General features: G+C 41.3%; 1 protein-coding gene across 2 annotated transcripts in view; it reads left to right on the forward strand.

Moving 5' to 3' along the window:
- The window catches only part of LOC114545791 (uncharacterized), a 64,205-nt gene that overhangs the window by 35,927 nt on the left and 3,278 nt on the right, over positions 1-25,000 (forward strand). For both annotated transcript variants that reach the window (XM_028564316.1, XM_028564317.1), the window contains 6 exons: positions 3,812-3,911; positions 8,895-8,934; positions 9,049-9,100; positions 15,814-15,922; positions 16,769-16,852; positions 18,505-18,622. In XM_028564316.1, coding sequence (XP_028420117.1) covers positions 3,812-3,911; positions 8,895-8,934; positions 9,049-9,100; positions 15,814-15,922; positions 16,769-16,852; positions 18,505-18,622 — 503 coding nt within the window. The remainder of the gene's footprint in view (positions 1-3,811; positions 3,912-8,894; positions 8,935-9,048; positions 9,101-15,813; positions 15,923-16,768; positions 16,853-18,504; positions 18,623-25,000) is intronic.

The following is a 25,000-nucleotide window of genomic DNA, read 5'->3' on the forward strand; positions in this document are numbered from 1 at the left end:
TTTTTAACATTAATATGAGTTCCCCCAGCCTGCCTATGGTCCCCCAGTGGCTAGAAATGGTGATTAGGGTATTAGGGACCACTAAGGTCTATATAAAAGAGACTTCAGATACAGTATTAGGGGACCACTAAGGTCTATATAAAAGAGACTTCAGATACAGTATTAGGGGACCACTAAGGACTATATAAAAGAGACTTCAGATACAGTATTAGGGACCACTAAGGTCTATATAAAAGAGACTTCAGATACAGTATTAGGGACCACTAAGGTCTATATAAAAGAGACTTCAGATACAGTATTAGGGGACCACTAAGGACTATATAAAAGAGACTTCAGATACAGTATTAGGGACCACTAAGGTCTATATAAAAGAGACTTCAGATACAGTATTAGGGGACCACTAAGGTCTATATAAAGAGACTTCAGATACAGTATTAGGGGACCACTAAGGTCTATATAAAGAGACTTCAGATACAGTATTAAGGGACCACTAAGGTCTATATAAAAGAGACTTCAGATACAGTATTAAGGGACCACTAAGGTCTATATAAAGAGACTTCAGATACAGTATTAAGGGACCACTAAGGTCTATATAAAAGAGACTTCAGATACAGTATTAGGGGACCACTAAGGTCTAAAGAGACTTCAGATACAGTAATCCATCCCCCTGTCTTCTCTCTGTCAGAGTTAAGCCTGTTTTCACTATTTTGACCTGTTCTTCCCTCCTTCTTTCCCTCCCTCCCTCTTTCCTTCCTTCCTTCCCTCTCTCCTTCCTTCCTTCCTTCCTTCCTTCCCTCCCTCATTCCCTCCCTTCTTCCTTCCTTCCTTCCTTCCTTCCCTCCCTCGTTCCCTCCCTCCCTCCTTCCTTCAGCCTTCCTTCCTTCCTTCCCTTCCCTCCCTTTCCTCCCTCCCTCCCTCCCTCCCTCTCTCCTTCCTTGCTTCCTTCCCTCCCTCCTTCCTTCCCTCCCTCCTTCCTTCCTTCCCTCCCACCCTCCTTCCCTCCCTCCTTCCTTCCTTCCCTCCCTCCCTCCCTCCTTCCTTCCTTCCCTCCCTCCTTCCTTCCTCCCTCCCTCCTTCCTTCCTCCCTCCCTCCTTCCTTCCTTCCTTCCCTTCCTCCTTCCTTCCTCCCTCCCTCCTTCCTTCCTTCCCTCCCTCCTTCCTTCCTTACTTCTTTCCTTTCCTTTACAATCACTCTGAATACGTTGTTTTAACACGTCTCTCTCTTTCTTTTTTTCTTCCCATGTTGAACTCTTCTCCTCTCGTTCTCTCCATCAATCCATCCCTCTGTCTTCTCTCTGTCAGAGTTAAGCCTGTTTTCACGGCTCTAAAAAAAAAAAAAACTCTCCCTTTATCGCTCTTTTGGACACGGACTCTCTCTTCTCATTCATTCCTTCATCCGTCCGTCCGGTCCAAAGCATCCCCCCTTTTCTCAGCAGAATCAGGTCAGGGTCTAGTTAAGCCTCTTTCACGCCACTAACCCTCCCACGCTGTTTCTCTCCACGTCCTCCTCCGTCTTTCTTTCATTCACTCTCTCCTCTTTCTTTCTCACTTCTTTGTCGTTTCGTTTGTCTCTGTCCTCTTTACTCCAATAGTTTGATTTCAAACAACGTACTTAAAAAAAGGAGCCAGAGAACTTAAAATACAAGACGTAAAGGCAATGAGTCATTGTTACCTTATTTCAGTGGTCCTCAAATGGAGGTACGTGTCCCAGTAGGGGTACTCTGGAGGACTGAAGGGGGTACGTGTCCCCCTAGGAGGATTGAAGGGGGTACGTGTCCCCCTAGGAGGACTGAAGGGGGTACGTGTTCCCCTAGGAGGACTGAAGGGGGTACGTGTTCCCCTAGGGGTACTCTGGAGGACTGAAGGGGGTACGTGTCCCCCTAGGAGGATTGAAGGGGGTACGTGTTCCCCTAGGAGGACTGAAGGGGGTACGTGTTCCCCTAGGGGTACTCTGGAGGACTGAAGGGGGTACGTGTCCCCCTAGGAGGATTGAAGGGGGTACGTGTCCCCCTAGGGGTACTCTGGAGGACTGAAGGGCGTACGTGTCCCCCTAGGAGGACTGAAGGGGGTACGTGTTCCCCTAGGAGGACTGAAGGGGGTACGTGTCCCCCTAGGGGTACTCTGGAGGACTGAAGGGCGTATGTGTCCTCCTAGGAGGACTGAAGGGAGTACGTGTCCCCCTAGGGGTACTCTGGAGGACTGAAGGGCGTATGTGTCCTCCTAGGGGTACTTTGGAGGACTGAAGGGCATACGTGTCCCCCTAGGAGGACTGAAGGGGGTACGTGTCCCCCTAGGGGTACTCTGGAGGACTGAAGGGGGTACGTGTCCCCCTAGGAGGACTGAAGGGGGTACGTGTTCCCCTAGGGGTACTTTGGAGGACTGAAGGGGGTACGTGTCCCCCTAGGAGGACTGAAGGGGGTACGTGTCCCCCTAGGGGTACTCTGGAGGACTGAAGGGCGTACGTGTCCCCCTAGGAGGATTGAAGGGGGTACGTGTCCCCCTAGGGGTACTCTGGAGGACTGAAGGGGGTACGTGTCCCCCTAGGAGGACTACAGGGGGTACGTGTCCCCCTAGGGGTACTCTGGAGGACTGAAGGGGGTACGTGTCCCCCTAGGGGTACTTGGGAGGACTGAAGGGGGTACGTGTCCCCCTAGGGGTACTTGGGAGGACTGAAGGGGGTACATGTCCCTCTAGGGGTACTCTGGAGGACTGAAGGGGGTATTTGTCCCCCTAGGGGTACTTTGGAGGACTGAAGGGGGTACGTGTCCCCCTAGGAATACTCTGGGGGACTGAAGGGGGTATTTGTCCCCCTAGGGGTACTTTGGAGGACTGAAGGGGGTACGTGTCCCCCTAGGGGTAATTTGGAGGACTGAAGGGGGTACGTGTCCCCTAGGGGTACTCTGGAGGACTGAAGGGGGTACGTGTCCCCTAGGAGGACTGAAGGGGGTACGTGTCCCCCTAGGGGTACTCTGGAGGACTGAAGGGGGTATTTGTCCCCCTAGGGGTAATTTGGAGGACTGAAGGGGGTACGTGTCCCCCTAGGGGTACTCTGGAGGACTGAAGGGGGTATTTGTCCCCCTAGGGGTACTTGGGAGGACTGAAGGGTGTATTTGTCCCCCTAGGGGTAATTTGGAGGAATGAAGGGGGTACATGTCCCCCTAGGGGTACTCTGGAGGACTGAAGGGGGTATTTGTCCCCCTAGGGGTAATTTGGAGGACTGAAGGGGGTACGTGTCCCCCTAGGGGTACTCTGGAGGACTGAAGGGGGTATTTGTCCCCCTAGGGGTACTCTGGAGGACTGAAGGGGGTATTTGTCCCCCTAGGGGTACTCTGGAGGACTGAAGGGGGTATTTGTCCCCCTAGGGGTACTCTGGAGGACTGAAGGGGGTATGTGAGCGCTTTTTCTTTGTCGCTGTTTTTGAAGTTTGTCACTTTTTTCAAAGTTTTTGTCGCTTTTTGTCACTATTTTCGACCTGTTCTTCCCTTCCTTCCTTCCATCATTCCTTCCTTCTTGAATGAAGGAAAAATTGCATAAATATCCCGCATATTCCATCGCATTTTTTAAGAAAACGTGCCGCATAATCAAGGATTTTTGCCCCGCAACAATCAAAAAAAAAAAAAAAAACTATAATAAGTTGATCTTAAACACAGTCAGAGAGGATTTAAATTGCTATTTGTAATACTGTAGTTTAAAAAAAAAAATGTCTTAAAGATATATTAGAGAATAATTCCCAGTGGTCCCTGTGGGGGGGGCCTGCTACTGTCTTTAACGTTATATTTGGGGGTCCTGTCTGTGTCGTGTTACGGATCAGGACTCCAGAGAGGTCGTGGTCTGGATGGCCGCCCATCACAAGCAGAAGAAAGCTCTGGAGCTCTTCGCCAGAGAAATCGCTCCAGCTGGGACCGGCATGGGTAGGACACACACTCAGAGAGACACATATACAGACACACACAGAGTCATACACACACACAGAGACACACACACAGAGACACACAGAGACACACACACAGAGACACACAGAGACACACACACACAGAGACACAGACACATACACAGACACAGACACACTCACAGAGACACACACACACACAGAAATAAATACACACACACAGAGACACACACACAGAGACACACAGAGACACACACACACAAACACACACAGAGACACAGACACACATACACAGACACACTCACAGAGACACACACACACACAGAAATAAATACACACACACAGACATACTCACAGACACACACACATAGACCTACACAGACAGACACACAGACAGACACACACAGACACACACACAGACACACACTCACAGAGACACACACACACACACACACACACACACACACAGACACACACAGACATACACACACTCACACACACAGAGACACACACACACACACACACACACACACACACACACACACAGAGACACACACACACACAGACACACACAGAGACACACACACACAAACACAGACACACACACATAGACACACTCACACACACACACACACACACACACACACACACACACACACACACACACAGACACACACTTCCACACAAGCTCACAACATCTGTACTGTCCCTTTATGGAGTGAAAGATACTGTAGGAGAAACACAAACGTGCTCACACTCCCCTGCTTCAAGTTTAATTTATTAATATCTCCCACATATCCCACACACACACACACAGAGACACAGACACAATCACACACACACACACACACACACACACACACACACACACACACACAGACACAGACACAATCACACACACACACACACACACACAGAGACACACACACACACACACACACAGAAAAAGGGGATGTTTTCACCATTACTACAGATAAGGAGGGCTGTGACTTTCCGTACCAGATGATGATTTCGTTTTTGTTTATGGTGAAAAGTTCAAATCTAAACCACACACACACACACACACACACACACACACACACACACACACACACTGAACTCTGTGTGACTGCTGATTCATGCTGTCGAACTGTATGTAGGACAGGAAGCTGAACTCCTTGAAAAACTACACAGATTATTTCTACATTTGCACATCATGCAGCCTCTTTTCCTTCTGAATGTTAAATAGTTCTATGTGTGTGTGTGTGTGTGTGTTATTTCTGTATTTCATATTAACGTTGAATATTGAATATTTACACCCCAACAACCAAGGCCAAAATCCTCGTTAAGTGCCACTTCTTTGAGCAGTACATCTTTTTTCTGATTTCGTACTAACTTTTCTTGGAGTTTCAGTACTAATCACAACAACAGTACACAGTCACAGCCATTTGCATTGTGTTAATTACTGTAAGTAGAACAAACAAAGTTAATTAAGTTATTGACTTTAGATCAGGTTTTTGATGGGCAATCAAATCTCTGTGTCTCTGAGTATCTCAGGACACTTTACAGCCTGTACAGTACAGTACAGGCCAAAAGTTTGGACACACCTTCTCATTCATTGCGTTTCCTTTTTATTTTCATGACTATTTACATTGTAGATTCTCACTGAAGGCATCAAAACTATGAATGAACACATGTGGAATTATGTACTTAACAAAAAAGTGTGAAATAACTAAAAACATGTCTTATATTTTAGATTCCTCAAAGTAGCCACCCTTTGCTTTTTTTGATAACTCAGCAAACCCTTGGTGTTCTCTCAATGAGCTTCATGAGGTAGTCACCTGAAATGGTTTTACCTTCACAGGTGTGCTTTGTCAGGGTTAATTAGTGGAATTATTTCCCTTATTAATAAAAAAAGCAAAGGGTGGCTACTTTGAAGAATCTAAAATATAATGTTTTCAGTTATTTCACACTTTTTTGTTAAGTACATAATTCCATATGTGTTCATTCATAGTTTTGATGCCTTCAGTGAGAATCTACAATGTAAATAGTCATGAAAATAAAAAGGAAACGCATTGAATGAGAAGGTGTGTCCAAACTTTTGGCCTGTACTGCAGGTCTAGACCAGTGGTTCTCAAACTTTAATTCAATAATGTACCCCAATTTGAAATATTTTTTAAGTCACGCACCCCCCTGACGAGTGCAAAGCCTTTTTGGTAGAAAAAGAGGCTATATAAAGAGGTACATTACAGCTCTGCACCATTAGCGTCTGATTTACTTAACAAGCTTGTAACTGAAACTAGGGCTGTGTTCGATTAAAGAAATTCTTAGTCGACTAACACTCAGTCAATCGCATCGAATGATCGATTAGTTGATTTAATCGACAGATCTGTAAATCTGAGTTTCTCCGCAAAGAGTCACGCAAAAGGATGCATATATTGAATAAGATAATGGCCTGCTTTGCATATTTAAAACACATTTCAGAAAACGTGTAATACAACAAATAACTGCCCTTTTAATGAAAGTAATCAAAGTAGGTTTTCACGGTGATATCTACTAGGTAAAATGTCAACCCTTAATTCTTGTGTTTACCAGAGATGTGCTGGTACGTTTCTTGGGAAATAAGTCATTCAGCATAAAAAAAAAGCATCAAACATGGCTAAAGAATGGACTAAAGAAATCTAAGTTGACGAAGACCAAAACGACCGATTAGTCGACTAATCGACTACGAGGGAGCAGCCCTAACTGAAACACACTTAAATGTTTACTTCAGATGTTTAGAATCCCTAACGCTAATTAATTAATAATCCATAATAATTAATTATGCTCAACTGATATATTTCAAATTAACATTTCTAAAAGGAATCTCACGTACCCCTTGCAGTACTCCAAAGTACCCCTAGGGGTACACGGACCCCCATTTGAGAAACACTGGTCTAGACCACTTTTGTCAAAGTTTCTGTCGCTTTTTTTCCAAAAACAATTCCACTTTTTTCAACATTTTGTCGACACACACAAACACAGACACACACACAGACAAAGACACACACACACACACACACACACACACACACACGCACACACATACAAACACACACTCAAACGCGAGATGAGCGTGACTAGAGTCTCTCAGATTCAGCAGCTGCACACGGCCTATTTCTCTCTTAAAACGTTCTCAGAAACACGAACGGTGAACTATCTCTACTCTACTATAAACTCTATCTGTTAAAGGAACACGCCGACTTATTGGGAATTTAGTCATTCACCGTAACCCCCAGAGTTAGACAAGTCCATACATACCCTTCTCATCTCCGTGCGTGATGTAATGCTGTCTGACGGCTCCAGCGTTAGCTTAGCCCATCACAGATCCTGCAGGTAACCGGTTCCAACTAGCCTACTGCTCCGAATAAGTGACAAAATAACGCCAACATGTTCCTATTTACATGTTGTGATTTATAGAGTCACAGCGTGTACAAAAAACAACGTAACATGAGACACAGCCGTCTTCTAACTGTAAACAAACCGGGAACTATATTCTCAGGCGGAAGAATATAGTACTTGGGCGGAGTGATATGCTCGCAGCAAGCCTGTCTGAGAATATAGTTCCCAGTTTGTTTACTGTTAGAAGATGGGTGTGTCTCATGTTACGTTGTTTTTTGTATACGCTGTGACTCTACAAATCACAACATGTAAATAGGAACATGTTGGAGTTATTTTGTCACTGTTGTCACAATTGGGAGCAGTAGGCTAGTTGGAACCAGTTACCTGCAGGATCTGTGCTAAGCTAAGCTAACGCTGGAACCGTCAGACAGCGTTACAGCACGCACGGAGATGAGAAGGGTATGTATCGACTTGTCTTACTCTGGGGGTTACGCTGAATAAGCTAAATTCCCAATAAGTCGGCGTGTTCCTTTAAGTGTCCTGAGATAACTCTGGTTATGATTTGATACTATAAATACAACTAAATTTAATGTAATGAAACGTCAACGGAACAATTGAAACGGGGTAAAGAACACCAGAGACGTTTTATGAATGGTCACTGTTGAGCTTCCAGGGTTACTATTTGATATGGAAAACGTTTCACTGAAAAACATTGAACTTCTTTTCGTTCTCCTCTTTCTCTTCTCTCTCCTCTTCCTCCTCTCTTCTCTCCTCTCTTCTCTCTTCTGTCTCCTCTCTTCTCTCTCCTCTTCTCTCTCCTCTCTTCTCTCTCCTCTTCTCTCTCCTCTCTTCTCTTCCTCCTCTCTTCTCTCTTCTCTTCCTCCTCTCTTCTCTTCTCTCTCCTCTCTTCCCTCTCTTCTCTTCCTCATCTCTTCTCTTCCTCCTCTATTCTCTCTCCTCCTTTCTTCTCTCTCATCTCTTCTCTATTCTCTTCCTTCTCTCTTCTCTCTCCTCTCTTCTCTCTCCTCTTCCTCCTCTCTTCTCTCTCTTCTCTCTTCCTTTTTTCTCTCTTCTCTCTTCTCTCTCTTCTCTTCCTCATCTCTTCTCTTCCTCCTCTATTCTCTCTCCTCCTTTCTTCTCTCTCATCTCTTCTCTATTCTCTTCCTTCTCTCTTCTCTCTCCTCTCTTCTCTCTCCTCTTCCTCCTCTCTTCTCTCTCTTCTCTCTTCCTTTTTTCTCTCTTCTCTCTTCTCTCTCTTCTCTTCCTCATCTCTTCTCTTCCTCCTCTCTTCTCTCTCCTCTCTTCTCTCTCCTCTTCCTCCTCTCTTCCTTCTCTTCTCTCTCCTCTCTTCTCTCTTCCTCCTCACTTCTATTTTCTCTTCTCTCTTCTCTTCTTCCTATTCTCTTCCTCTTCTTCTCTCTTCTCTCTTCTTTTCTCTCTCCTCTTATCTCTTCTCTTCCTCCTCTCTTCCCTCTCCTCCTCTCTTCTCTTCTCTCTCCTCTCTCCTCTCTTCTCTTCCTCCTCTTTTCTCTCTTCTATTCTCTCTCCTCTCTTCCCTCTCTTCTCTCTCCTCTCTCTCCTCTCTTCTCTCTTCTCTTTCTCCTCTCTTCTCTCTCCTCTCTTCTCTCTTCTCCCCTGCTCACAGCGCCCGGACTCACCGGCATCGTGGGCGGACGACCCAGAGTGTGAGTTAGAAAACGTATTTATTTCCCCTGAAGATTTAATTTAATCCTCCAACGACCAACAGAAGTTCGGCCATGTTTGTCCACAATAATCGGAGAATAACCGTTCTCCTCCAGGTCCCCCGTCCTGAAGCCATTCTTCTTCCTACACCCAAAATCTGAGCTGAAGGTGAGTTTGATTTATACCGTTTCATAGGAACAAACGAGCTGTCTCCACGTAGGGGAAGACAGCGGAGGTGCACGCCTATATATATATATATATATATATATATATATATATATATATATATATATATACATATATTTGTGTATATATTTGTGTATATATATATGTGTATATATATATATATATATATATATATATATATATATATATATATATATATATATATATATATATATATATATGTATATATATGTATGTATATATATATATATATGTATGTATATATATATATATATATATATGTATGTATATATATGTATGTATGTATATATACACTACCGGTCAAAAGTTTGGGGTGACTTAGAAATTTCCATTCCACTCCATTCCAGACACAATACCTGCTGAGATCAGCTGTATTGTTTTTTTTAACCAGGGCAGCAGTTTTCAGATTACATTATTTGCTTACATAATTGCAAAAGGGTTCTCGACTGTTGTAGACAGAAGTGGCTGAAGAAATGCTTGAAATTCATGCTTTTTGGTCTAAACGTCATACCCAAATTGAAAGTGGTACAGCTCCCATATACTTTGACACTCAGGGGTGTGCCTGATATCATTGGAAAGGTGATTGATGTGGGTTTGTTTGTGTATTTGAGAAGTGTTGTATTTTGAAGTTTTTTGGCTTTTTTATCTGCACTTTTCAAATAAAAATAAAAAAACGCACAGACATATTTGTAGAAAAGAATTCATATAAAATCCATTTTTGAGTCTTTTAGCTTCTGAATTAATAGGTGTATACCATTGTCTAAGTACATTACTCATAATGTACATCATTAAGCATTCACATCAACATTTAAACATTTTCATTTAGAGGTTAGTTTTAATCATAATCTCTGTGTTAAAGTTGTTGATACCTGGTTTTAATCATCATGGTTTCAAACATTCTCAGCACTGAAACTCACACCTTACACAGGTCTCAGGAAAGATGCAGCAACTGCAAAAAAACTAGAAAAATACAATTTAAGGTTTTTAGGAAGTCTTTGAATGGATCATTTTTATCAACTTTTCATCAATCCAATTTGAACAGTGAAATGTACTTTAAACATTTACTGACACACCAACTGAACTTTTATCTTAAAAGTAAAAATAAGTACTTCTAATTATCTTCTAATAGTGTGTGTATTTTCAGAATGTGAGTCTGTGTGCTACTTAACTTCACAGTGCGTCAGATGTGCTCCCCCCCTTCTCTCAGTCCGTCTGCTGGCCCGTACCTCCAGATAAGATTGAGTGTCTTTTTCTTTGGTGAAGCAGGCCTCGGGGTCATATGATTGACCGCTCCAAAGCCTTCATATTTCAGCATCAACAGTTCATCACACAATGGGTAGGGCGTGTGGTTTGCTGCTTGCTCTTTGGTTTTACATAGTGCATCTCCAGATGCTGAAGTCACAACCAGACGCCTAGGACTGGTCCACCATCCCTTTCCCTCTGGGCCGAGAACTGTAGCCAGACCACAAACCTTTATCATGACTAGCTGTGCTGTGGTCTGAGGTGCTGTGCTGGTCAATCTTCTGGTACAGTTTTTCACTGTACCTGCAGCTGGAGGGGGAGTGAGATGGGCCCGACTGACACACATGAGGCGCTGTGTGGCACAAAACCGAACTCCAAAAAGGCATTATTTGTGTTTTTATCAATATTATCACTTGAAAACTTCTACTTATTTTAGTGAATATCAAATATTATAAAACAGCATTTCTTTCCCATATGCTGGTTTAACTCTATAAAATCCATACAATTTGTGCTGAAAAGGAAACATTGGTTTTGTAATTGTTCTCTTTTACATTACTTTTAACGGTTATGTTCCTGCAAATAGTGGAAGTCAATCAAAACAAAACTAAATTGTCTTTAAAGTAGTTTTTAAAATGAAAAGAAAATGATGTGAACACCTTATTTATTAAACACATTATTTATGACTGCTACTATATCCCTTCTATTTGAGGCATGACAAGCTCATGACTCAAAAACACAGCACATATAAAGGATCTGTTTATTGGTTTTATAACCTGTATGGAAGCAACAAAAAGTTCAATGAATCATTTCTTTAAAAGAAAAGGAAACTACCAAAATAAAATGTTTTCAACATCAACTTAATTAATAATTTAGTTTTTAAGCAATTTGTGATATAGCAACCCAAAAACTCACTAGAGTATGATATTAAAACTGCTTTCAGGCTGAAATCTCATATCAACCTGTATTGGTTTCAATATAACCAATAACCTAAGACGAATTTAAACAAAAACATGTTGTTTATTTTCTTTTTATCTCTAGTTTGTAACCCAAAGCTATACTAATCACTGTCTGGTAGTTCTAAAAATCATTATGAATAAAAGTTTTTTAGGCCTATAGAACAAACCTAAGTATTTCTAATTTGACGTCTATTTATCCAATTTGTTACCTGATATGGGAAACATATCACATTATCATTTTTATAACAAAAACTGTATCAAAATCATTGCTGAACATAACGTGTACATGCACAACTACTGTTTTTCCTCTTATCTCTTAGTGTGTGTGTGTGTGTGTTGCTGTGGCCTTGCAGTGTGTCTTTAGGGATCTGGCAGTCCCAGCATCGGGAAGACTGCAGAGCCAGTTTCATATTCACAAACACTTCATTAGCTTTGGCAGCAAAAAGTCTTACAGTGACATCCGGAACATGTATAGGCATTTTAGGTGACAGGCTCAAGTAGAAATATTAATCGTTAACACTAAACTAAAAAAACTGCTATTCTGTTCATTTTACATGAAAACAGCACTGTACCAAAAAAAAAAATAAAAAAAAATTCAGCCTTGAGAGATGTAGAAAAAACACAAGCTGGGCACTTAAAAAAACTATATTGATTGTCAGTCAAGTATGCAGCTACAACACAGTCAGTATCAGTTCAAATCAGATGTGAGTTTGTCAAACTGTCATTATGTCTCTGAAGAACCATTTTGAGCATTCTTCATCAGGGCCTGTAGTAACATGAGCTGTGTAGTGCAGGTTGTCAGGTTTCATGCAGTCAGAGGAAGGGCTGATTTACAGACGCCGCCTCAGTGAGGTCATTTTAGCCACACTGTTTTTAACAAATGTGCTTATGTCAAATGCATCATTATGAGTAATTCTCAAACCATCAGGTGTTGAGGTTAAACCAATGTTAAAAGTGCACATTAACTCACTACCTAAGCAAAATAAGTGGACAACACCAAAAAAGTTTCCCATGTACATGAGAAAGGAACAGAGAATTGTTCTCTTACTGTTTGACCTGTATTGCCAACTGACCAAATAGAATGACCACTGAGCTTCAGTGTCAAATCTTTAGCTCTAATAATCAAGTTCGTAGCACCAGAGTTAGTTTAAAAAATTGAGTGGAATCCTCTTTAACTTTACTATGAATTGGTTTAACTCTTAAGATTATTTTTCAGAATTTTCTAACCTATCAATTGTCTCTAATAGCAAAAAAAAACAACAACATTGTATCAGTGCAAAGCATTTCTTCATTGCATGAAGCGAGTGTGTGTGTGTGGTATGTGAAACCGCTATGTGTATGCTCAGAACTTCTTGGTCTCCTCTCTCTGTGAGAGGGTGTGCGTGTATGCGTGAAATTTGAGCTAGTTGCTCGCTGGCTGTCGTCCGGTCTACACCTCTAGTGCTCTATCTTAACAGGGGTGTGTGTGTGTTTGGGTTGTAGGGTTCTGTCAATAAAGTTTTCCCTACTTCTACTCAATCTTGTTCCAACATTTTCAATTTGTCCATACTTATCACAAATGTAATTACCCAAATATTATACAAAAAAAATAAATAATCCCAAAATGGTTATTAATACAAAACAAAACAAAATGGTTATTAATCTATTTCAGTTTCCAACGTCAGTATTTGCTTCTGGAATTTTCAACAGCCAATTCAAATCACTTTCAAATTAATTCATTTTTTCAATTCAATTTTGATCGCCCCTGCTGCTTGAAATTGCTTCCGTCTTAAGATCAGTGCGGATTCAGTAGAGCCCTCCGTGGTTTCTGATCCTCTCTCTCTGAATGCTTTTTGGGCGAGGTAGAGGCGAAGATCGTTTGATCTCAGATCGCGAGTCCTCAGTCACCCACGGAGTCTCTTATCTGATTTGCACCTGATCCCCACTTTCTGACGTCCTATCTCCTAGGACAGCTCTCTCTATTTCGACTCCTTTCTCTGCAAAACTGCCACAATCTAGTTGGCATTGTTTATATAACAACCCAACTATCTAATCCACACGGTTGCCACAGTCTCAACTAGGCCTACAGTCTTACTATAAAACCAAGCCAAGCATTGCCACCATTAAAACCACACGCTAGCAATCTACAACCCTAAACTGGACCAACATTTGCCACATGAAGTCATCACACCAAATACATTAATCGTTGCACACATAAAAGTTATCACACCAACTACATTAATCGTTGCACACATCATTGCACACATAAAAGTTATCACACCAACTACATTAATCATTGCACACATAAAAGTTAGCACACCAACTACATTAATCGTTGCACACATCATTGCACACATAAAAGTTATCACACCAACTACATTAATCGTTGCACACATAAAAGTTATCACACCAACTACATTAATCGTTGCACACATCATTGCACACATAAAAGTTATCACACCAACTACATTAATCATTGCACACATAAAGGTTAGCACATCAACTACATTAATCGTACTGTTTTTCACCTGGGTTTTCGAGACTGGATCGCTATGGGCAAGGCCCCATGCAAGGTCACTTTTGCATTTTTATTTTTTATCTTTTACTGCGTGTCCCCAATTTACTTTTCACACTTCTGATTTTTTATCTTACACCAATTCTCCAACAGTTGTCGCTCTTAGACCATATCTCGAAACCAAGTTTTCCAGTAGAACACAGCACAATTTTGACCGGTTCAAATTTAGACAGCTCTTCCTACGCGAGGTGGCTTTACTTTGTAATCACAGGCTGGTGTCTGTGTTACTTTTATTCAATCACAGACAACACTTCTCAAGTGTCTGTTATTCTTATTCAATCACAGACAACACTTCTCAAGTGTTTGTTATTCTTATTCAGTCACAGACAACACTTCTCAAGTGTCTGTTTTTCTTAGACAACACTCCTCACTCAAGGTGTCTTTTTACTGGACGATACTCCTCACTCGAGACGTCCAGTTTTTACCAGGCGACAGTCCTCCCTCGCTGCGTCTGGCTCTGCGTGCAATATCACTTACAGTACTGGTTAGCCCAATTATTAATTAAAACCCAAGATGTCTTACCCTCATGGATCCAAAAAGAAATTTAGTTTTGAGTCCGAATGTGAGAATTTTGGTCTTATTAAAGACAAAACAGGCACTCTCTTACCTTTAATTTTGGCAACCATTTGGATCAGGAGAGAAGAGTCCGGGTATGTGAAGTCCGGCCAAAAAGTTCTGGTTGGCTTCAGTTGTTTCCTGGTCTTTACCTCACGTCGGGGGTCACCATGTAGGAAAAAAAGTGACAGATTCTACTCTGGCTCAAAAGGCCAGAGTCTTTTAAGAACCACCGATCACTTCTCAAAGTTTCCCCTTTAAATATTGTGTTCGTTGAAAGGCAGACCAAGAAATGAATACTCAGGATATAACAATCTTTAGTAAAATGATATTGCAAACAAATATTTCATATGCATATGGATCAGCCGCTCCTTCGAGACTTTCTCTCCCTAGCCACCAACAAAGTCTTTCCGGGTCTGACACCGGACCTTCCTTTTCCCTATTCTTTTATTCATCTTCAGGTTCCTCCTCCCGCTATTGGGTCTGGGCCGCCAATTGGTTGGATATCACTCAGACTTTCTGTCTCCGAGAAGATAGAGAAGTTGCGTGCTAGAGATTGTCTGTTCCTTTAAGAGATTTCATTAGGTGCATTCTGTTCCAATTGTTTATTCAACAAATCAGGAGCACTTTTGCGCCACTAAATTTGAGCCCGTCTTTTCTTACACATGCCAAACAGGAGGAGACAGCGAGGCCATCCCAGGCTACAGGACATTCTTATTCTAAACCCAATATATTTCTACAATATATATATATATATATATATATATATATATATATATATATATATATATATATATATATATATGTATATATGTATATATATACATATATATATGTATGTATATATGTATATATATACATATATATATGTATGTATATATGTATATATATACATATATATATGTATGTATATATATATATACACATATATATATATATATATATATGTGTGTGTGTATACATATGTCTTGGGCACTTCAACCCTCGTGTTGTCTTCCTGTCGACCGGCAAGTTTTAGTTTTTCTGGGTCAAAATTTTAAACTAAACTTTTTTTTCCAACATTTTGTTGTTCTTTTTTGACACTTTCAATTTTTTTTTAAATGTTTTTGCAGATTTTTTTTCCTGCGTTTTAGAAGCTTTTTCCAACATTTTTGTCACATTTTATTTTTTTCAATTTTTCTGATGTTTTTGTCTTTTTGGTTGTTTTTTTTTTGGTCAATTTTCTAGATGATTTTGTCATAATTTCTTTTCTGTTTTTGTCTATTTAAAAAATATATTTTTTTGTTGATTTTATTCAACATTCTTTTATCATTTTCTTTTGAGACAATACCATATACAACAACTGCTCACCGCTGACCTGTCTGCAGGTGGAGGTGCACGTTGGGGGCCATCTGGTGGAGTCTTTCGCGGAGGCGGGTCCAGACGCACCTGAGCAGGAAGCCCCGCCCACCTCAGCAGAGGACGAACCGGACGCAGGTAAACAAGCGCACACTATTGAAGTGTTGAAGGACGTTCCAGGGTCCTTGGAGGACTTAAAATGGCCGTACCTGCTTAAAGCTGTTTAGTAGTAGTTGTTGGTACACGATCCGTTCTGCCTGCACAATTCGTTCTGCGCATGCGCAAGACGCTAAGTGCATGCGCTGATGAAAATCCTGTTTGATGAGGATTTACGACATTAGCTGTTAGCTATATAAACTAACGTTAGCTTCCCAGTGGAGGCTAACGGCTGGCCGCTAAAACTACGGCCGGAAGCGTGGAACAAATTGTACAGTGTCCAGTATCCTCTTGAGTGTTAAAACAGGATTACACTGCACGATCTGTTCCATGCTAGCCGCCACCGGGAAGCTAAACATTAGTTTGACTTAACTAACAGCTAATTTGGCTAACTGCTAGCTAGCTGACAGCTTTATTCAGTCTAAAATAACGTTGACTCAAACTAAACACGGAAAAGCAAGCAACAGCTAAATTAAGACTTTACAGTAATAACAATAAAGACAATTATTGATTTGATTGTATTTTAAATGAGCGCAAGTAAAGTAGAACTGACATTACAGCTGTTATATATTTTAACAGTTATTTTCAGGTTTTATTTTGAGGGGCTTTAAAAATTGTTAAATACTGTCACAGTAAGCGGTTAGCTGAATTAGCTGTTAGCTAGCTAGTTAAAACTAACGTTTAAACCAATGACCGGAAGTATGTCTGTGTGTGTCTGTGTGTGGGTGTGTGTGTGTGTGTGTGTGTGTGTGTGTGTGTGTGTGTGTGTGTGTGTGTGTGTGTGTGTGTGTGTGTGTGTGTGTGTGTGTGTGTGTGTGTGTGTTGCAGAGCTGCCCAGTGGACCCCACAGCTACCGGCTGGAGGAGCTGGCCTACACCCGGAGCGGAGACAAAGGCGACTCGGCGAACATCGGTGAGAAACTCGTTAAATCTTTTCACTTTTCTCTTCTTTTTCTTTTTTTTTTTTTACATTTTTGTCACTTTCTGTCTCATTACTGTCAATATATCTCAACGTTCTTGTATCAGTTCTTTTTTAGATGCTATATAATTGCATAAAACACCAAAACTCAGTGAAAGTAGTGAACTGATCATTTATTTAACTTGAGAAGAGCGTCGTACGGAACCGACCACGTTATGCATTTTTTTGACAACCCCAAATTTCTGATATAGAAACTTTTTTTAAATGGGTCAGATTTGACTCGAGGACCACAAAAGGGCTAAAGTCTGATTAGGTGTTTCTTGGTGAATGTATGAATGAGTAGACAGCAGTTGAAAATGTATAAATGTATGTCAAATTAGAAATATTCCGTCCATTTACTTGAATCCCCCATTTTTTAACCTTTCGGAAATTACGAAAGTTATGGAAATCTCGTATAAAAGCAGGAATGTCCTAATCGTGCTGAACGTTTTGATGGTTGAATGAAGTTTCTATGTTGAAAAATGTGGAAGGAGTTGATGTGCAAAAGAAGGGTAACGGAAAAATAATGATAAATATGGACAAGAACATAGGGGTTGTCAATGCCTTCAGCATTCAGCATTTATATGGAGCAAAATCAGGGCCAAATGTTTTGTTAATTTGAAAATATATATATATATAGTTGAAAAACTTGAAAAAATAAAACCATGTATTCAATCTAAAAAATAAGTGTACCAATTTTTCTTTCAGTTTTCATAAAATTTAGATTTAGATGAAATAGAATTATTTTGGATAAATTTTCATTTTTCACTTTTATATTTGTTTTCAGTTCCACATTTCATGTTTTCAGATTCAAAACTTGTTTTTTTTACAGCTTCAAATCTTTTTTTTTTTCAGTTTCAGATCACTTTTTTTCAGTTTCAGATCACTTTTCTTTTCAGTTTCAGATGACTTTTTTCAGTTTCAGATCTGTTTTTCAGTTTCAGATCACTTTTTTTCAGTTACAGATCACTTTTTTCAGTTTCAGATCTGTTGTTTTAGTTTCAGATCTGTTTTTCAGAACAGTTTTTTTCAGTTTCAGATCTGTTTTTTCAGTTTCAGATCTGTTTTTCAGTTTCCGATCAGTTTTTTCAGTTTCAGAGTTGTTTTTCAGTTCCAGATCTGTTTCTTTCTCTTTCAGATCAGTTTTTTCAGTTTCAGATCTGTTTTTCAGTTTCAGATCAGTTTTTTTCAGTTTCAGATCTGTTTTTCAGTTTCAGATCAGTTTTTTTCAGTTGCAAATCAGTTTTTTTCACTATCAGATACGTTTCTTTTAGTTTCAGATCTGTTTTTCAGTTTCAGATCAGTTTTTTTCACTTTCAGATCAGTTTTTTTCACTTTTGGCCCCGATTTGCTTTTTAAAATGTTGATTTGTCTCCTGCGTTTTAGAAGCTTTTTCCAACATCTTTATCACTTGTTTTTTCAATTTCTTTGGCAATTGTTTTGAAAGTTCTTTTTTTTTTGGTGTGCTCTTTCGGAACGTATGAAGCGGATTTTGAATCACGCGGTTCGATTCGACATGTCATAAATTCAAGATGGAAAACTAAAACAAGCAGCAGCAACAAGTCAAAGATGAGTTTTCTCTCTTCTCTGTGTTTCTCCTCCTCCAGGAGTGATCGCTCGTCATCCCCTCTTCTTCCCCTACCTGAGGAAACACCTGACGGCCTCCGTGGTCGAAGAATACTTCTCCCATCTCATCCGACCGGGGCTGAATGATGCCGTCACGCGGTGAGAGACGTCTCGCATCATTGCCGGAAAAATTATCTTGAATATGCAAAAACTCTCTGCTTCTGGGGGGAATTTAAGAGTTGGCAAATCTGCCAAAATTCTGCTACTCCGAGTCTTGAGCGTGATTGCAATTACAAACATTCAGACAGACAGACAGAGAGAGACACACAGAGACAGACATCGACAGGCAGACAGACAGACAAAGAGACAGACAGACACACACACACACACACACACACAGAGACAGACATTGACAGACAGACAGACAGGCAGACAGACAAAGAGACAGACAGACACACACACAGACAGATAGACACACACACAGAGAGACAGAGACAGACATCGACAGACAGACAGACAGACAGACAGACACACACACAGACAGACAGAGACAGACATCGACAGACAGACAGAGAGACACACACACACACACAGACAGACAGAGACACACACACAGACGGAGACACACAGAGACAGACATTGACAGAGAAAGACAGAGAGACAGACACACACAGACAGACAGACAGACACACACACACAGACAGACAGAGAGACACACACACAGACAGACAGAGACAGACATCGACAGACCGACAGAGAGACACACACACACACACACACACAGACAGACAGAGACACACACACAGACGGAGACACACAGAGACAGACATTGACAGAGACAGACAGAGAGACAGACACACACACACAGACAGACAGACAGACAGACACACACACACACAGACAGACAGAGACACATACACACACACACACAGACAGAGACACACACACAGACGGAGACACACAGAGACAGACATCGACAGAGACAGACAGAGAGACAGACACACACACACGGACAGACAGAGACACACACACACAGACAGACAGAGACGGTGCTTTTGTTGAGAGAAATAAAACCTTATTTTCTGATGGTTTCTCAGCGGTTAAGATCTAAAGCACAAAATGTATTATGTTGGGGTTGTTGTTTTTTTACGTCAGCGAACTAATCTGCCTAATCCTAACGGCTATTTAGACCGTGGAGGAAACACAGACAACAATCACATAGTTCTAAGGACTTAAAAAGACCCCAGGACTTGTGTGTGGAAAAGCGTGTTAAGATTGTGAACATTGTGACATAAAACCTGCTTAGCGTCTGCGTGTCAGCCTTTTAGTTTAAAGCCCTCTGTGCAGCTCGGTCTGGTTCCATGAAATATAAGAGTAGTGTTGGTAATTAAATTATATTATTAATTATATTATTATTGTATTAATGTCTGCAATGTCGATGCATCCACAGGGACAGAAATCATTATGCTTTTGTTCAAAGTCTTCTGTGGAGGAGACGAGCTGTGTTTGTTTGCACTTTGAGTGAGGCACAGGCACTTTAACTTGTCTACACACACACACACACACACACACACACACAAAAGACACACTCAGGGCATGCAGCCGCTATTAGCTGCTTTGGTGAGTGTAATCACTGTCAGACATCGGCCTTTGGCAACAACAAACAACAGAGCAGAAACACACTGAAAAACCACATGTATTTGACACACAGACACACACAGAGACAGATACAGACACACACACACATACACACACAGAGACACACACACACACACAGACAAAAAGACACACAAAGACAGACACAGACACACAAAGACACACACACACTCACAGGAAACACAGCTAGCACGACATTCTAACCACACTAACCTCCTCCATGTTTTGCGTCTCTCTGTATTTATCTCTTCATGTCGCAGCTCAGTGTGGAACAAATGTTTTCAATTCCATCGTCACAATAACTTAAATGTCTTCAAATCTGTCATATGTTACATACACATGTTTTACATTTCAAAGCTGCAGCTCCCCCATTTTATACCTCTTTTACTGATGATATACACCCACCTAAAGGATTATTAGGAACACCCTACTAAGACCTAGTGTTGTGACTCCCTTTCGCCTTCAAAACTGCCTTATTTCTTTGTGGCATTGATTCAACAAGGTGCTGGAAGCATTGTTTAGAAATGTTTGCCCATATTGATAGGACAGCATCTTGCGGTTGATGGAGATTTGTGGGATGCACATCCAGGGCACGAAGCCACATCCCCAAGATGTTCTATTGGGTTGAGATCATAGACAGTATATAATGGACCAACAGATCCTGTTGCTCTGGATGGAGACCAGTGAAGGCTATTAGAAGCACTTTTCCGGTGATCTCTTGCTTTACTGCGCAGCCTCCAACTGAAAGAGACAACGTAAATGTGACGTGAGCAACGTGTCTGAAAGTTGTAAGTCTTGTGCCAAGAGAAATCTCAGTCATTAACAATCTTACAGAGAAGGAGATAGTAGGTATATGTAAGGAGATAACATGGGCACAGGCTAATTATTGCTAACTAAAATGCTAGTTAACATTAGTAATTAATCCTAAACAGCTCATGTGAGTCAAAACTACCTGCAAGCTTATCCTGTACTATACGGTAATTCCTCTACTATGTGACACAATCGTTAGCCTATTTTTATAAAAGCGTCTGCTACGGAGCCATAACGTGAGGTACAAGGTAATGGAGCCTTTTATACATTGTCGTGTTTCTTTAGAACTAAACAACGGACAAATAGTCTTTAAACGCTTCAGATGTAAAGTTATTTGCTGTCAAAGTGGCGCCAAAATGAATGCTAGTCAGTGGGATGCTAACGGGAGGTGATGGCCAGGTAGCAACAAAATGGCGCCATAGGAGGTTCGAGTTCTGAAGCGAAGCTTACCCCCCCTTGGTTGAGATCTGGTGACTGTGGGGGCCATTTTAGTACAGTGAACTCATTGTCATGTTCAAGAAACCAATTTGCAATGATTGGAGCTTTGTGACATGATGCATTATCCTGCTGGAAGTAGCCATCAGAGGATGATTGGAGCTTTGTGACATGATGCATTATCCTGCTGGAAGTAGCCATCAGAGGATGGGAACATGGTGGTCATAAAGGGATGGACATTGTCAGAAGCAATGCTCAGGTAGGCTGTGGCATTTAAACAATGCCCAATTGGTACTAAGGGGACTAAAATGTGCCAGGAAAACATCCCCCACACCATTACACCACCACCAGCAGCCTGACCAGTGGTAACAAGGCATGACGGATCCATGTTCTCATTCTGTTTACGCCAAATTCTGACTCTACCATCTGAATGTCTCAACAGAAATCAAGACTCATCAGACCAGGCAACATATTTACAGTCTTCAACTGTCCAATTTTTGGTGAACTTGTTCAAATTGTAGCCTCATGTTCCTATTTTTAGTGGCAATGAATGGTACCCGGTGGGGTCTTCTGCTGGTGAAGCCCATCTGACTCAAGGTTGTGCGTGTTGTGGCTTCACAAATTCTTTGCTGCATACCTCGGTTGTAACGAATGGTTATTTGAGTCAAAGTTGATCTTCTATCAGCTGGAATCAGTCGACCCATTCTCCTCTGACCTCTAGCATCAACAAGGTATTTTCGCCCCCAAGGACTGCAGCATACTGAATGTTTTTCCTTTTTCAGACCATTCTTTGTAAACCCTAGAAATGGTTGTGCGTGAAAATCCCAGTAACTGAGCAGATTGTGAAATACTCAGACTAGCCCGGTCTGGCACCAACAACCACGCCACGCTCCAAGTTGCTTAGATCACCTTTCGTTCTCATTCTGACATTCAGTTTGGAGTTCAGGAGATTGACTAGACCTGGACCACACCCCTAAATGCATTGAAGCAGCTGCCATGTGATTGGTTGATTAGATGATTGCATTAATGAGAACTCTTACAGGTGTTCCTAATAATCCTTCAGGTGAGTGTATATGACTCCATTTATAACCCATAGCCCACGAAGGCTGAACCAAGCGGTCTCCGAACTGAGTCTGCCTGGTCTGCATAGCATTTCCTGTTTCTGTCGAAGCGTTGCTCCTGTCGCCTAGCAACCTTGACAGCTGTAGCTGATAGGTGATCAAATCGTTAACTACAGCACCGAAATAGAGCCAGAAGTTGTTCTTTTTGTATTTTGCCATTTGGTCAAGTGTCTCAAAGAGAGAGAGGAACAAAAATATTAAACCCTCATGTAGCCTACATTAACTAACGTTAGCCCTGCAGATAACTAGCTATACCTCCGCTGAGTTGACTGACATTAGCCCTGTGGATATCTAGCTACCCCCACAGAGCTGACTAACGTTAGCCCTGCAGATAACTAGCTATACCTCCGCTGAGCTGACTAACATTAGCCCTGTGGATATCTAGCTACCCCCAAAGAGCTGACTAATGTTAGCCCTGCAGATAACTAGCTATACCCCCACGGAGCTGACCAAGGGCCGTTACAGAGTCAACGCGAGCAAGCAACGCGAACGACACCCTCCCTGTCATAGTTTAAATAGTATCTAAATCTTGGATGACACATTTGGCTACGCATCGACGCATAATGGTGGCCGAAGCGTAGCGATGCGTAGCCTTGCGGACTCAATTCAATTTTATTTATATAGCACGTTTAAAAACAACCTCAGTTGACCAAAGTGCTTAACATGCTCCAAAAGCAACGAAACAATAAACACAAACAAGGCACGATGTACAATACAAAATAACTGACAGTAGAAAAAGAATAAGGTCAATACTGTCAAGATATCAAAGCTCAACTTGAATTGAAAGCCAATGAATAATAGTGGGTCTTAAGCATGGACTTGAACGTTTCAATGGTCCGAGTTGTTCTTACATGAATAGGTAAACTATTCCAGAGGTTTGGAGCAGCCACTGAAAAGGCTCGGTCACCTTTGGTTTTTAACCTGGATCTGGGCACATCGAGGAGCATCTGATTGGACGACCTCAGTGCTCTGACTGGCGTGTGGACATGTAAGACCTCTGATAAGTAAGAAGGCGAGAACCCATTTAAGATCTTAAAAACAATTAATACAATTTTAAATTTGACCTTAGCCAAAAGTCTCAGCTTGAAGAAGCTAGTTTTAACAACAGAACTAATCTGTTTGTCAAATTTAAAAGCACTGTCAAAAATCACTCCCAGATTTCTGGTAAAAGGACGAATTTGGGAACCTAAAGTACCGAGAGTATCTACACAGGCACTGAAATGTTCAGCACGTCCAAACACAACAACCTCGGTCTTATTGTCATTAAGACAGAGAAAATTCTGATCCAACCATATTTTGAGATAACTCAAGCAGTGTCACTCAACGGCTGGATAGTTTCCTTCTCATTGTTTCTTACAGGCAAATAGATTTGTACATCATCTGCAAAACAATGGAAAGAAATGTTGTGTTTTTTTAAAATGGACCCTAAGGGCAGCATGTACAAAGAAAATAGCATGGGTCCCAAAATGGAACCTTGGGGGACCCCACAGGAAAGAGGGGCAGCAGATGAAGAGCAGTTACCAATATGAACAGCAAAACTCCTATCTGTCAAGTAGAATTCAAACCATTTTAAGGCAATGCCCGTAATGCCAACACTTTGTTTGAGTCGGGATAAAAGGATAGAGTGGTTGACAGTGTCAAAGGCCGCAGTCAAATCTAAAAATACTAAAACAGCTGCGTTTCCTGAGTCGACCGCTAAGAGAAGGTCGTTGTAGACTCTTAGGAGGGCATACGTATGCGTACCGATGCGTGACTCTGTAACAGCCCTTAGATTAGCCCTGCAGATAACTAGCTGCAGGGTGTGTAAGCGCCATAAGTGCCACAAAGTAACAGACTTTGCAAAATTCTAAAAAGTTACAGACTATTCGTTCCTTTATAATAGGCATAGGCTACCATCTGGGCCTGCACGGCAGCAGGAAAAGGACGCAGAGATGCAAGACACCGTGTGTCTACCTTAACGATGATTTCGGTACACCCAAACGTAGATTTGCGCTCTGCAGTTCAGCTGATAAATTCATGCCATGAGACCCTGAATATCCAGATTATCCCAAAATGTCTTTTGTGGAAGTGAAGCAGTGCCGTGTGAGAAAGTCTATTGTTACCCCTTTTCCACCGAGGCAGAGCTGGTGTCTCTAGCCAATTTCAGCTGCACAAGCTACAAAATAACTAATCAGGCAATATTTAACTCCTAATAAGACTGTAGAGACATGTCTATAGGTAGCAGTATACAGCACTATGTTTAACTCCTAATAAGACTGTAGAGACATGTCTATAGGTAGCAGTATACAGCGCTATGTTTAACTCCTAATAAGACTATAGAGACATGTCTATAGGTAGCAGTATACAGCACTATGTTTAACTCCTAATAAGACTATAGAGACATGTCTATAGGTAGCAGTATACAGCACTATGTTTAACTCCTAATAAGACTATAGAGACATGTCTATAGGTAGTAGTATACAGCACTATGTTTAACTCCTAATAAGACTGTAGAGACATGTCTATAGGTAGCAGT

Source organism: Perca flavescens, chromosome 19 (genome assembly GCF_004354835.1).
Source record: "Perca flavescens isolate YP-PL-M2 chromosome 19, PFLA_1.0, whole genome shotgun sequence".
NCBI classification, from domain to species: Eukaryota; Metazoa; Chordata; class Actinopteri; order Perciformes; family Percidae; genus Perca; species Perca flavescens.